The sequence below is a fragment of the Sander lucioperca genome, chromosome 10 (genome assembly GCF_008315115.2).
Source record: "Sander lucioperca isolate FBNREF2018 chromosome 10, SLUC_FBN_1.2, whole genome shotgun sequence".
NCBI lineage: Eukaryota > Metazoa > Chordata > Actinopteri > Perciformes > Percidae > Sander > Sander lucioperca.
In genome coordinates, this window is record NC_050182.1 from 8,559,632 (window position 1) to 8,575,198 (window position 15,567).

At 40.2% G+C, this 15,567-nt stretch overlaps 1 protein-coding gene across 1 annotated transcript in view; it reads left to right on the forward strand.

Moving 5' to 3' along the window:
• The window catches only part of LOC116058371, a 72,171-nt gene that overhangs the window by 4,159 nt on the left and 52,445 nt on the right, over window positions 1-15,567 (forward strand). The window contains exons 3-20 of the mRNA XM_036006114.1: window positions 3,945-4,230; window positions 4,457-4,602; window positions 5,509-5,791; window positions 6,019-6,164; window positions 7,483-7,765; window positions 7,990-8,135; window positions 8,333-8,615; window positions 8,840-8,985; window positions 9,183-9,465; window positions 9,690-9,853; window positions 10,033-10,315; window positions 10,543-10,688; window positions 11,396-11,678; window positions 11,906-12,069; window positions 12,805-13,087; window positions 13,312-13,457; window positions 14,186-14,468; window positions 14,692-14,837. Coding sequence (XP_035862007.1) covers window positions 3,945-4,230; window positions 4,457-4,602; window positions 5,509-5,791; window positions 6,019-6,164; window positions 7,483-7,765; window positions 7,990-8,135; window positions 8,333-8,615; window positions 8,840-8,985; window positions 9,183-9,465; window positions 9,690-9,853; window positions 10,033-10,315; window positions 10,543-10,688; window positions 11,396-11,678; window positions 11,906-12,069; window positions 12,805-13,087; window positions 13,312-13,457; window positions 14,186-14,468; window positions 14,692-14,837 — 3,900 coding nt within the window. The remainder of the gene's footprint in view (window positions 1-3,944; window positions 4,231-4,456; window positions 4,603-5,508; window positions 5,792-6,018; window positions 6,165-7,482; window positions 7,766-7,989; window positions 8,136-8,332; window positions 8,616-8,839; window positions 8,986-9,182; window positions 9,466-9,689; window positions 9,854-10,032; window positions 10,316-10,542; window positions 10,689-11,395; window positions 11,679-11,905; window positions 12,070-12,804; window positions 13,088-13,311; window positions 13,458-14,185; window positions 14,469-14,691; window positions 14,838-15,567) is intronic.

The window sequence follows — 15,567 nt, forward strand, 5'->3', positions numbered from 1 at the left end:
ATAACTCCCAAACTCGCAAATTAAAACAAATCTCACGAAAACTTGAAAGTAAATGGCGTTCCACCAAACTGGAAGAATCTCGTGTGGATTGGCAAGATAGTCTAAAAAATTATAGGAGGGCCCTCAGAAATGCCAGATCAGACTATTACTCAACACTAATAGAAGAAAATAAGAACAACCCAAGGTTTCTTTTCAGCACTGTAGCCAGGCTGACAGATAGTCACAGCTCTATTGAGCCATCTATTCCTATAGCTCTGAGCAGTGATGACTTCATGACCTTTTTTAATGATAAAATTATAACACTTAGAGAAAAAATTCATCACCTTCTGCCCACAGCTTCCAACGACTCACCATTGGGCGCAGGAGGGCTAGAGAGAACGATAAGACCTGATACTTATTTAGACGGCTTTTATCCTTTAGACCTCCAACAATTAATGTTAAGGGTCTCTTCAGCTAAGCCAACTACCTGTCTCTTAGACCCCATTCCAACGAAGCTACTTAAAGAAGCACTACCCGTGGTCAACACCACATTACTAGATACGATCAATATGTCCTTATTAACGGGTCACGTACCGCAGTCTTTTAAAGTAGCTGTGATAAAACCTATTCTGAAAAAACCCACCCTCGACCCTGAGGTCTTAGCCAACTATAGACCTATAGCTAACCTCCCGTTTCTCTCCAAAATCCTTGAGAAGGTAGTCGCTAATCAATTGTGTGACTTTCTGCATAGAAATAGTCTATTTGAAGACTTTCAGTCAGGATTTAGAATGCATCATAGCACAGAGACGGCACTGGTGAAAATCACTAACGACCTTCTAACTGCTGCTGACAAAGGACTTGTCTCCGTACTTGTCTTATTAGATCTTAGTGCTGCATTCGACACTATTGACCATACCATCCTCTTACAGAGACTGGAACATTTAGTTGGCATTAAAGGAATCGCACTAAGCTGGTTTAAGTCCTATTTTTCTGAGCGATCCCAATTTGTTAATATTAACGATAAACCATCCAAATACGCTAAAGTTAGCCATGGCGTTCCTCAAGGCTCAGTGCTTGGACCAATTCTATTCTCTTTATATATGCTTCCTCTAGGCAATATTATTAGGAAACACTCAATTAACTTTCACTGTTACGCAGACGACACCCAATTATATCTGTCAATCAAGCCAGACGAAAGCGGTCAGTTAGCTAAACTTCAAGCGTGCATTAAAGATATAAAATCCTGGATGACCCACAATTTTCTGATGTTGAACTCAAACAAAACGGAAGTTATTGTGCTGGGACCCAAGCACCACCGAACTTCATTATCTAAATATATAGCTACCCTAGATGGTATTGCCCTGGCCTCCAGCACTACTGTCAGAAATCTAGGAGTCATTTTTGACCAGGATCTATCCTTTAACGCCCACTTAAAACAAACCTCAAGAACAGCCTTTTTCCATCTTCGTAACATTGCCAAAATCAGGAACATCCTGTCTCAAAACGATGCTGAAAAACTAGTCCATGCATTCGTAACTTCCCGGCTGGACTACTGTAATTCTTTACTATCAGGCTGCTCAAATAAGTCCCTCAAGACCCTCCAGCTGATCCAGAATGCTGCAGCACGTGTTCTGACAAGAACTAACAAAAGAGATCACATTTCTCCTGTATTAGCTTCTCTGCATTGGCTTCCTGTAAAATCCAGGATTGAATTTAAAATCCTTCTCCTGACCTACAAAGCACTAAATGGTCAAGCACCATCATACATAGAAGAGCTTTTAGTACCTTATTGTCCCACTAGAGCACTGCGCTCCCAGAACTCAGAGCTACTTGTGGTTCCTAGAGTCTCTAAAAGTAGAATCGGAGCCAGAGCCTTCAGCTACCAGGCTCCTCTCCTGTGGAACCAGCTCCCAACTTGGGTTCGGGGGGCTGACACCGTCGCCACATTTAAGAATAAACTGAAAACCATCATCTTTGATAAAGCTTATAGTTAGGGAGTGAGGAGTTGCAGCATAGTAGAGTAGAGTAGAGGGAGGCAGGAAGTACAAGCCCGTTCCGGCAGGGGAGAGTACGAGCCCGGTCCAGGGCCCCTCTCTTTAGCCTGCCTCTCTTAGTTATGCTATTATAACTCTAGACTGCTGTGGGAAGCTCCTTCCAAGGACACAATGAGCCGCTCCCTCTTCTCTCTTTTCACTTGTCTCCTTTTGTGTGAATCTTAGTCCCAGAAATGCCTGTTACTAACCTAGCTCTGGGGAGTTTTCTCCCCGGAGTCCCTTTGCTTCTTCTTCACCCAGAACATCGCCTTGGAATTGGGTGGCACCTACACCGGGGTCCTGGGTGCAGCTGACGCTATGGACTTACTACACCCTGCTACGCTCTGCGTTTCCCCGCAGTGTCCGACTGCGTCCTGCCGCGTCCAACCGCGTCCACCCAGGCTGCTGTGCCACACTACACCCCGTAACGCCCTGCTGTGCCCTACTATGACATGAACTACTATGACTACCATTGTGATCACTGCTTCACTATCTTTATTATGACTATTATTGCCACCATTCACCACTCCCCCAACTGGTGCCGTCAGACACCGCCTACCAAGAGTCTGGGTCTGTCCGAGGTTTCTTCCTAACAAATAAAGGGAGTTTTTCCTTGCCACTGTCGCAATAGCTACTGCTAATGCTTGCTCTTGAGGCAACCACTGTAATAGTTGGGGCTTCGTAAAGTACAGAGTTTGGTCTAGACCTACTCTATCTGTAAAGTGTCTCGAGATATCTCTTGTTATGATTTGATACTATAAATAAAATTGAATTGAATTGAATTGAATTGAATTAAAAGCTGAAATTCTATTCTATACAAACGACATACGAAACACATTATATGCTCCGTAAAGTTCAGCTAACACATACTAGCATTAGCACTTGGTAGGCTGTACACATTGGAGACGAGACAGCAGGTCTCATATTTCAGACACTGCAAAGTTATACATTGTTTGTCTGCTATTTCGTTATTAAATTCACTTCTGAGACTTTTTTAAGCGAGAAACCAACTATATAAAGCTCAAATATGGGCTGTTTTACGAAAATTGATGGCTAATTACAAATTTAGTAAGACGTGTCGGACTTCAGGAGCTCCACACAGTCTGACGAGAAAACGGCAACCTCCATACCAAGTGAAAGTCACCGTTTCTCGGGTTTCGTTAGCTGCTACTGTCCCTCCAATCCTATGTGTACAGATAGCAGCTAGTTAGCTTCATTTTCGGTATAACTTTCGTATATTTACAGTTTCAATTTCGTCACGCCACTTACATAACATCTACTCCAAGGTCTTATGAAGTTAACTATGGTGTCCGATTTCAATTTAATGAATTTTGTGAACATTAGGGGTTTTGTTAGCTGCGACTGTCCCTCAAATGGACACACATGATATACTTCGTAAAATTACTGCTAACACATAGCTAGCTACTAGCATTAGCGCTTGGTAGACTGTATCACCGAGTATACAAATCTGCATGTATTTTAGAATGGTTGGCATTTAACAGTCACAAACTCCACCAGCAGTTAGCAGTTAGTTGGCTACAAGCACCCCTATTTCTGCACCATGCAGCCCGTGTTAACACAGCTCACCTCCACTACCTAGCCTGACGCAAAAATCGTCATTTTGCGTCATCTGAGTCTTTTTTCCAGACCCTCAATCAAGAGATCTCCCCTCTCAGGGGGACATGAGGGAGGGAAGCACGGCCATTCAAAACTACTACCGGATTTCTACTGATACAAAGCTTAATGCTAAATCGGTGAAGTATCCCTTTAACGTGACCAATAGATGATGTTGAGCAGACAGTCACATACAAAGTTCAATGAAATATACTGACTGCCTGTTCTTTGGTGGAAAATTTGGTCAGATCAACACATGTAATATGTCTCTGCCTTCCATACACTGTTTCTAATGAAACATTTTGTAACCTTGTCTAGATCCTAATATTGCTAGAGGTGGAAACGTGATTCAGTCCTCCCTGTATGGGAATGGCGTCCCTGAAAGGGCCATTGATGGAAATCGTGCTAGCAACTGGGCACAGGGATCCTGTACCCACACTAAGAAAGATTTCAAACCATGGTGGAGACTGGACCTCCTGAAGACATATCAGGTCAACACTGTCACCATCACCAACAGAGGAAATTTTTGTTGCCCCGAGAGAATCAATGGTGCCGAGATCCGCATTGGAAATTCCCTCAATGACAATGGCAATGATAACCCCAGGTAACTGCACTTTCTGTCTTATATTTGATTCAAACATTTAACATTGGATGTGTAAATTACAGGAGATAAGTGCACTGGATATCGACATAATTAACTAATAGAAAGCCATAGTTTTCACAGCAATATCATGATCAGAATTTAAACACAACTAGTGGTAAGATTTATTCATAGTCTGTGTGGTAACCCAGTTTTACTCATAGTTCTGTTTCATTTTATTTTTCTTCAGATGTGCTGTAATCTCATTTATGGCAGCTGGGACCTCCCAAACCTTTGTCTGTAATGGAATGGAAGGTCGTTATGTCAACATTGTGATTCCTGGAAGACGAGAATACCTGACACTGTGCGAAGTGGAAGTCACTGGTCAGGCTTTAGGTAACACTGCTCCAACTGGGGATTTATACCATTTAACGTGACCAATAGATGACGTTGAGCAGACAGTCACATTCAAAGTTCAATCAAATATACTGACTGCCTGTTCTTTGGCGGACAATTTGGTCAGATCAACACATGTAACATGTCTGTGCCTTCCGTCTTTAATGAAAAAGTGTGTAACCCTGTCTAGATCCTAATATTGCTAGAGGTGGAACGTGATTCAGTCCTCCCTGTATGAGAAAGAGGTCCCTGAAGGGCCATTGATGGAAATTGTGCTAGCAACCTGGGACAGGGATCTTGTAGCGTCACTTACAATGATTTTAAACCATGGTGGAGACTGGACCTCCTGAAGACATATCAGATCAACATTGACACCAAAAAGTCACAGTGCACTATGTCGAAAAAATTCACAAGAAGTAATAGTATAGTATGTCAAAATAAGTCATAAAATGTCACAGTACACTATGTCGAAAAAATGCACAATAAAGTCATAGTATAGTATGTCGAAAAAAGTAAAAAAAAAAAAAAAAAAAATCATAGTATAATATGCTGAAAAATGTCATAAAAAAGTTATAGTATAGTATGTCGAAAAAAGTCATAAAAAAGTCATAGTATAGTACGTCGAAAAATTTCACAAAAAAGTCATAGTATAGTATGTCGAAAAAAGTCAGAAAAAGTTATAGTTTGGAAGTCACTGGTCAGGCTTTAGGTAACACTGGTCCAACTGGGGATTTATACCATTTAACATGACCAATAGATGACGTTGAGCAGACAGTCACATTCAAAGTTCAATCAAATATACTGACTGCCTGTTCTTTGGTGGAAAATTTGGTCAGATCAACACATGTAATATGTCTCTGCCTTCCATAAACTGTCTTCAATAAAACATTTTGTAACCTTGTCTAGATACTAATATTGCTAGAGGTGGAAACGTGATTCAGTCCTCCCTGTATGAGAAAGAGGTCCCTGAAAGGGCCATTGATGGAAATCGTGCTAGCAACCTCGGCCAGGGATCCTGTAGCGTCACTAACAATAATTTTAAACCATGGTGGAGACTGGACCTCCTGAAGCCATATCAGATCAACACTGTCACCATCACCAACAGAGGAGATTGTTGCCCTGAGAGAATCAATGGTGCTGAGATCCGCATTGGAAATTCCCTCAATGACAATGGCAATGATAACCCCAGGTAACTGCACTTTCTGTTTTATATTTGATTCAAACATTTAACATTGGATGTGTAAATATATAGGAGATAGGTGCAAAGGATATCTACATAATTCCCTAATAGAAAGCCATAGTATTCACAGCAATATCATGATCAGAATTTAAACACAACTAGTGGTAAGATTTATTCATAGTCTCTGTGGTAACTCAGTTTCGCTCATAGTTCTGTTTCATTTTATTTTTCTTCAGATGTGCTGTAATCTCGTTTATGGCAGCTGGGACCTCCCAAACCTTTGTCTGTAATGGAATGGAAGGTCGTTATGTCAACATTGTGATTCCTGGAAGACGAGAATTCCTGACACTGTGCGAAGTGGAAGTCACTGGTCAGGCTTTAGGTAACACTGGTCCAACTGGGGATTTATACCATTTAACGTGCCCAATAGATGATGTTGAGCAGACAGTCACATTCAAAGTTCAATCAAATATACTGACTGCCTGTTCTTTGGCGGAAAATTTGGTCAGATCAACACATGTAATATGTCTGTGCCTTCCGTCTTTAATGAAAAAGTGTGTAACCTTGTCTAGATCCTAATATTGCTAGAGGTGGAACGTGATTCAGTCCTCCCTGTATGAGAAAGAGGTCCCTGAAGGGCCATTGATGGAAATTGTGCTAGCAACCTGGGACAGGGATCCTGTAGCATCACTAACAATAATTTTAAACCATGGTGGAGACTGGACCTCCTGAAGACATATCAGATCAACATTGTAACCAAAAAGTCATAGTACACTATGTCGAAAAAATTCACAAAAAAGTCATCGTATAGCATGTTGAAACATTTCTCAAAAAAGTCATAGTATAGTATGTCGAAAAAAGTCAGTAAAAGTTATAGTTTGGAAGTCACTGGTCAGGCTTTGTATAACACTGGTCCAACTGGGGATTTATACCATTTAACGTGACCAATAGATGACGTTGAGCAGACAGTCACATTCAAAGTTCAATCAAATATACTGACTGCCTGTTCTTTGGCGGACAATTTGGTCAGATCAACACATGTAACATGTCTGTGCCTTCCATAAACTGTCTTTAATAAAAAAGTGTGTAACCTTGTCTAGATCCTAATATTGCTAGAGGTGGAACGTGAGTGAGTCCACCCTTTATGAGATAGTGGTACCTGAAAGGGCCATTGATGAAAATTGTGCTAGCAACAAGGGACAGGGATCCTGTAGTGTCACTAACAATCATTTTAAACCATGGTGGAGACTGGACCTCCTGAAGACATATCAGATGAACATTGTCACAAAGAAGTCATAGTATAATATGTCAAAATAAGTCATAAAAGGTCATAGTATAATAAGCTGAAAAATGTCATAAAAGAGTTATAGTATAGTATGTTGAAAAAAGTCATAAAAAAGTCATAGTATAGTACGTCGAAAAATTTCACAAAAAAGTCATAGTATAGTATGTCGAAAAAAGTCATAAAAAGTTATAGTTTGGAAGTTACTGGTCAGGCTTTAGGTAACACTGGTCCAATTGGGGATTTATACCATTTAACATGACCAATAGATGACGTTGAGCAGACAGTCACATTCAAAGTTCAATCAAATATACTGACTGCCTGTTCTTTGGTGGAAAATTTGGTCAGATCAACACATGTAATATGTCTCTACCTTCCATAAACTGTCTTCAATTAAACATTTTGTAACCTTGTCTAGATACTAATATTGCTAGAGGTGGAAACGTGATTCAGTCCTCCCTGTATGAGAAAGAGGTCCCTGAAAGGGCCATTGATGGAAATCGTGCTAGCAACCTCGGCCAGAGATCCTGTAGCGTCACTAACAATAATTTTAAACCATGGTGGAGACTGGACCTCCTGAAGACATATCAGATCAACACTGTCACCATCACCAACAGAGGAGATTGTTGCCCTGAGAGAATCAATGGTGCTGAGATCCGCATTGGAAATTCCCTCAATGACAATGGCAACGATAACCCCAGGTAACTGCACTTTCTTTCTTATATTTGATTCAAACATTTAACATTAGATGTGTAAATTATAGGAGATAGGTGCACTGGATATCTACATAATTCCCTAATAGAAAGCCATAGTTTTCACAGCAATATCATGATCAGAATTTAAACACAAGTAGTGGTAAGATTTATTCATAGTCTGTGTGGTAACCAAGTTTCGCTCATAGTTCTATTTCATGTTATTTCTTCAGATGTGCTGTAATCTTGTTTATGGCAGCTGGGACCTCCCAAACCTTTGTCTGTAATGGAATGGAAGGTCGTTATGTCAACATTGTGATTCCTGGAAGACAAGAATTCCTGACACTGTGCGAAGTGGAAGTCACTGGTCAGGCTTTAGGTAACACTGGTCCAATTGGGGATTTATACCATTTAACATGACCAATAGATGACGTTGAGCAGACAGTCACATTCAAAGTTCAATCAAATATACTGACTGCCTGTTCTTTGGTGGAAAATTTGGTCAGATCAACACATGTAATATGTCTCTACCTTCCATAAACTGTCTTCAATTAAACATTTTGTAACCTTGTCTAGATACTAATATTGCTAGAGGTGGAAACGTGATTCAGTCCTCCCTGTATGAGAAAGAGGTCCCTGAAAGGGCCATTGATGGAAATCGTGCTAGCAACCTCGGCCAGAGATCCTGTAGCGTCACTAACAATAATTTTAAACCATGGTGGAGACTGGACCTCCTGAAGACATATCAGATCAACACTGTCACCATCACCAACAGAGGAGATTGTTGCCCTGAGAGAATCAATGGTGCTGAGATCCGCATTGGAAATTCCCTCAATGACAATGGCAATGATAACCCCAGGTAACTGCACTTTCTGTCTTATATTTGATTCAAACATTTAACATTGGATGTGTAAACTATAGGAGATAGGTGCACTGGATATCTACATAATTCCCTAATCGAAAGCCATAGTTTTCACAGCAATATCATGATCAGAATTTAAACACAAGTAGTGGTAAGATTTATTCATAGTCTGTGTGGTAACCAAGTTTCGCTCATAGTTCTATTTCATGTTATTTCTTCAGATGTGCTGTAATCTTGTTTATGGCAGCTGGGACCTCCCAAACCTTTGACTGTAATGGAATGGAAGGTCGTTATGTCAACATTGTGATTCCTGGAAGACGTGAATTCCTGACACTGTGCGAAGTGGAAGTCACTGGTCAGGCTTTAGGTAACACTGGTCCAATTGGGGATTTATACCATTTAACATGACCAATAGATGACGTTGAGCAGACAGTCACATTCAAAGTTCAATCAAATATACTGACTGCCTGTTCTTTGGTGGAAAATTTGGTCAGATCAACACATGTAATATGTCTCTACCTTCCATAAACTGTCTTCAATTAAACATTTTGTAACCTTGTCTAGATACTAATATTGCTAGAGGTGGAAACGTGATTCAGTCCTCCCTGTATGAGAAAGAGGTCCCTGAAAGGGCCATTGATGGAAATCGTGCTAGCAACCTCGGCCAGAGATCCTGTAGCGTCACTAACAATAATTTTAAACCATGGTGGAGACTGGACCTCCTGAAGACATATCAGATCAACACTGTCACCATCACCAACAGAGGAGATTGTTGCCCTGAGAGAATCAATGGTGCTGAGATCCGCATTGGAAATTCCCTCAATGACAATGGCAATGATAACCCCAGGTAACTGCACTTTCTGTCTTATATTTGATTCAAACATTTAACATTGGATGTGTAAACTATAGGAGATAGGTGCACTGGATATCTACATAATTCCCTAATCGAAAGCCATAGTTTTCACAGCAATATCATGATCAGAATTTAAACACAAGTAGTGGTAAGATTTATTCATAGTCTGTGTGGTAACCAAGTTTCGCTCATAGTTCTATTTCATGTTATTTCTTCAGATGTGCTGTAATCTTGTTTATGGCAGCTGGGACCTCCCAAACCTTTGTCTGTAATGGAATGGAAGGTCGTTATGTCAACATTGTGATTCCTGGAAGACGAGAATTCCTGACACTGTGCGAAGTGGAAGTCACTGGTCAGGCTTTAGGTAACACTGCTCCAACTGGTGATTTATACCATTTAACGTGCCCAATAGATGATGTTGAACAGACAGTCACATTCAAAGTTCAATCAAATATACTGCCTGCCTGTTCTTTGGCGGACAATTTGGTCAGATCAACACATGTAACATGTCTATGCCTTCCATAAACTGTCTTCAATAAAACATTTTGTAACCTTGTCTAGATACTAATATTGCTAGAGGTGGAAACGTGATTCAGTCCTCCCTGTATGAGAAAGAGGTCCCTGAAAGGGCCATTGATGGAAATCGTGCTAGCAACCTCGGCCAGGGATCCTGTAGCGTCACTAACAATAATTTTAAACCATGGTGGAGACTGGACCTCCTGAAGCCATATCAGATCAACACTGTCACCATCACCAACAGAGGAGATTGTTGCCCTGAGAGAATCAATGGTGCTGAGATCCGCATTGGAAATTCCCTCAATGACAATGGCAATGATAACCCCAGGTAACTGCACTTTCTGTTTTATATTTGATTCAAACATTTAACATTGGATGTGTAAATATATAGGAGATAGGTGCAAAGGATATCTACATAATTCCCTAATAGAAAGCCATAGTATTCACAGCAATATCATGATCAGAATTTAAACACAACTAGTGGTAAGATTTATTCATAGTCTCTGTGGTAACTCAGTTTCGCTCATAGTTCTGTTTCATTTTATTTTTCTTCAGATGTGCTGTAATCTCGTTTATGGCAGCTGGGACCTCCCAAACCTTTGTCTGTAATGGAATGGAAGGTCGTTATGTCAACATTGTGATTCCTGGAAGACGAGAATTCCTGACACTATGCGAAGTGGAAGTCACCGGTCAGGCTTTAGGTAACACTGCTCCAACTGGTGATTTATACCATTTAACGTGCCCAATAGATGATGTTGAGCAGACAGTCACATTCAAAGTTCAATCAAATATACTGCCTGCCTGTTCTTTGGCGGACAATTTGGTCAGATCAACACATGTAACATGTCTATGCCTTCCGTCTTTAATGAAAAAGTGTGTAACCTTGTCTAGATCCTAATATTGCTAGAGGTGGAACGTGATTCAGTCCTCCCTGTATGAGAAAAAGGTCCCTGAAGGACCACTGATGGAAATTGTGCTAGCAACCTTGGACAGGGATCCTGTAGCGTCACTAACAATGATTTTAAACCATGGTGGAGACTGGACCTCGAGAAGACATATCAGAGCAACATTGTCACCAAGAAGTCATAGTATAATTTGTCAAAATAAGTCATAAAAAGTCATAGTATAATATGCTGAAAAATTTCACAAAAAAGTCATAGTATAGTATGTCAAAAAAAGTTATAGTTTGGAAGGTACTGGTCAGGCTTAAGGTAACACTGGACCAACTGGGGATTTATACCATTTAACGTGACCAATAGATGACGTTGAGCAGACAGTCACATTCAAAGTTCAATCAAATATACTGACTGCCTGTTCTTTGGCGGAAAATTTGGTCAGATCAACACATGTAATATGTCTGTGCCTTCCATAAACTGTCTTCAATTAAACATTTTGTAACCTTGTCTAGATACTAATATTGCTAGAGGTGGACATGTGATTCAGTCCTCCCTGTATGAGGAAGAGGTCCCTGAAAGGGCCATTGATGGAAATCGTGCTAGCAACCTCGGCCAGGGATCCTGTAGCGTCACTAACAATAATTTTAAACCATGGTGGAGACTGGACCTCCTGAAGACATATCAGATCAACACTGTCACCATCACCAACAGAGGAGATTGTTGCCCTGAGAGAATCAATGGTGCTGAGATCCGCATTGGAAATTCCCTCAATGACAATGGCAATGATAACCCCAGGTAACTGCACTTTCTGTTTTATATTTGATTCAAACATTTAACATTGGATGTGTAAATATATAGGAGATAGGTGCAAAGGATATCTACATAATTCCCTAATAGAAAGCCATAGTATTCACAGCAATATCATGATCAGAATTTAAACACAACTAGTGGTAAGATTTATTCATAGTCTCTGTGGTAACTCAGTTTCGCTCATAGTTCTGTTTCATTTTATTTTTCTTCAGATGTGCTGTAATCTCGTTTATGGCAGCTGGGACCTCCCAAACCTTTGTCTGTAATGGAATGGAAGGTCGTTATGTCAACATTGTGATTCCTGGAAGACGAGAATTCCTGACACTGTGCGAAGTGGAAGTCACCGGTCAGGCTTTAGGTAACACTGCTCCAACTGGTGATTTATACCATTTAACGTGCCCAATAGATGATGTTGAACAGACAGTCACATTCAAAGTTCAATCAAATATACTGCCTGCCTGTTCTTTGGCGGACAATTTGGTCAGATCAACACATGTAACATGTCTATGCCTTCCGTCTTTAATGAAAAAGTGTGTAACCTTGTCTAGATCCTAATATTGCTAGAGGTGGAACGTGATTCAGTCCTCCCTGTATGAGAAAAAGGTCCCTGAAGGGCCACTGATGGAAATTGTGCTAGCAACCTTGGACAGGGATCCTGTAGCGTCACTAACAATGATTTTAAACCATGGTGGAGACTGGACCTCCTGAAGACATATCAGAGCAACATTGTCACCAAGAAGTCATAGTATAATTTGTCAAAATAAGTCATAAAAAGTCATAGTATAATATGCTGAAAAATGTCATAAAAAAGTCATGGTATAGTACGTCGAAAAATTTCACAAAAAAGTCATAGTATAGTATGTCAAAAAAAGTCAGAAAAAGTTATAGTTTGGAAGGTACTGGTCAGGCTTAAGGTAACACTGGACCAACTGGGGATTTATACCATTTAACGTGACCAATAGATGACGTTGAGCAGACAGTCACATTCAAAGTTCAATCAAATATACTGACTGCCTGTTCTTTGGCGGAAAATTTGGTCAGATCAACACATGTAATATGTCTGTGCCTTCCATAAACTGTCTTCAATTAAACATTTTGTAACCTTGTCTAGATACTAATATTGCTAGAGGTGGAAACGTGATTCAGTCCTCCCTGTATGAGAAAGAGGTCCCTGAAAGGGCCATTGATGGAAATCGTGCTAGCAACCTCGGCCAGAGATCCTGTAGCGTCACTAACAATAATTTTAAACCATGGTGGAGACTGGACCTCCTGAAGACATATCAGATCAACACTGTCACCATCACCAACAGAGGAGATTGTTGCCCTGAGAGAATCAATGGTGCTGAGATCCGCATTGGAAATTCCCTCAATGACAATGGCAATGATAACCCCAGGTAACTGCACTTTCTGTCTTATATTTGATTCAAACATTTAACATTGGATGTGTAAATTATAGGAGATAGGTGCACTGGATATCTACATAATTCCCTAATAGAAAGCCATAGTTTTCACAGCAATATCATGATCAGAATTTAAACACAAGTAGTGGTAAGATTTATTCATAGTCTGTGTGGTAACCAAGTTTCGCTCATAGTTCTATTTCATGTTATTTCTTCAGATGTGCTGTAATCTTGTTTATGGCAGCTGGGACCTCCCAAACCTTTGTCTGTAATGGAATGGAAGGTCGTTATGTCAACATTGTGATTCCTGGAAGACAAGAATTCCTGACACTGTGCGAAGTGGAAGTCACTGGTCAGGCTTTAGGTAACACTGCTCCAACTGGGGATTTATACCATTTAACGTGACCAATAGATGATGTTGAGCAGACAGTCACATTCAAAGTTCAATCAAATATACTGACTGCCTGTTCTTTGGCGGACAATTTGGTCAGATCAACACATGTAACATGTCTGTGCCTTCCGTCTTTAATGAAAAAGTGTGTAACCTTGTCTAGATCCTAATATTGCTAGAGGTGGAACGTGATTCAGTCCTCCGTGTATGAGAAAAAGATACCTGAAAGGGCCATTGATGAAAATTGTAGTGTCACTAACAATCATTTTAAACCATGGTGGAGACTGGACCTCCTGAAGACATATCAGATCAACATTGTCACCATGAAGTCATAGTATAATATGTAAAAATAAGTCATATAAAGTCATAGTATAATATGTTGAAAAAAGTCATAAAAAAGTCATAGTATAGTACGTCGAAAAAATTTCACAAAAAAGTCATAGTATAGTATGTCGAAAAAAGTCATAAAAAGTTATAGTTTGGAAGTCACTGGTCAGGCTTTAGGTAACACTGGTCCAACTGGGGATTTATACCATTTAACATGACCAATAGATGACGTTGAGCAGACAGTCACATTCAAAGTTCAATCAAATATACTGACTGCCTGTTCTTTGGTGGAAAATTTGGTCAGATCAACACATGTAATATGTCTCTACCTTCCATAAACTGTCTTCAATTAAACATTTTGTAACCTTGTCTAGATACTAATATTGCTAGAGGTGGAAACGTGATTCAGTCCTCCCTGTATGAGGAAGAGGTCCCTGAAAGGGCCATTGATGGAAATCGTGCTAGCAACCTCGGCCAGAGATCCTGTAGCGTCACTAACAATAATTTTAAACCATGGTGGAGACTGGACCTCCTGAAGCCATATCAGATCAACACTGTCACCATCACCAACAGAGGAGATTGTTGCCCTGAGAGAATCAATGGTGCTGAGATCCGCATTGGAAATTCCCTCAATGACAATGGCAATGATAACCCCAGGTAACTGCACTTTCTGTCTTATATTTGATTCAAACATTTAACATTGGATGTGTAAACTATAGGAGATAGGTGCACTGGATATCTACATAATTCCCTAATCGAAAGCCATAGTTTTCACAGCAATATCATGATCAGAATTTAAACACAAGTAGTGGTAAGATTTATTCATAGTCTGTGTGGTAACCAGTTTCGCTCATAGTTCTATTTCATGTTATTTCTTCAGATGTGCTGTAATCTTGTTTATGGCAGCTGGGACCTCCCAAACCTTTGACTGTAATGGAATGGAAGGTCGTTATGTCAACATTGTGATTCCTGGAAGACGTGAATTCCTGACACTGTGCGAAGTGGAAGTCACTGGTCAGGCTTTAGGTAACACTGGTCCAATTGGGGATTTATACCATTTAACATGACCCAATAGATGACGTTGAGCAGACAGTCACATTCAAAGTTCAATCAAATATACTGACTGCCTGTTCTTTGGTGGACAAATTTGGTCAGATCAACACATGTAATATGTCTCTACCTTCCTAAACTGTCTTCAATTAAACAGTTTTGTAACCTTGTCTAGATACTAATATTGCTAGAGGTGGAAACGTGATTCAGTCCTCCCTGTATGAGAAAGAGGTCCCTGAAGGGCCATTGATGGAAATCGTGCTAGCAACCTCGGCCAGATCCTGTAGCGTCACTAACAATGATTTTAAACCATGGTGGAGACTGGACCTCCTGAAGACATATCAGATCTACACTGTCACCACACAATCATAGTAGATTTGGCAAAATAAGTCATAAAAAGTCTAGTATAATATGCTGAAAATGTCAGAAAAAAGTCATGGTATAGTACGTCGAAAAACTTCACAAAAAAGTCATAGTATGTATGTCAAAAACAGTCGAAAAAGTTATAGTTTGGAAGTACTGGTCAGGCTTAGGTACACTGGACCAGTGGGGATTTATACCATTTAACATGACCATAGATGACGTTGAGCAGACAGTCACATTCAAAGTTCAATCAAATACACTGACTGCCTGTTCTTTGGCGGACAATTTGGTCAGATCAACACATGTAACATGTCTGTGCCTTCGATAAACTGTCTTTAATGAA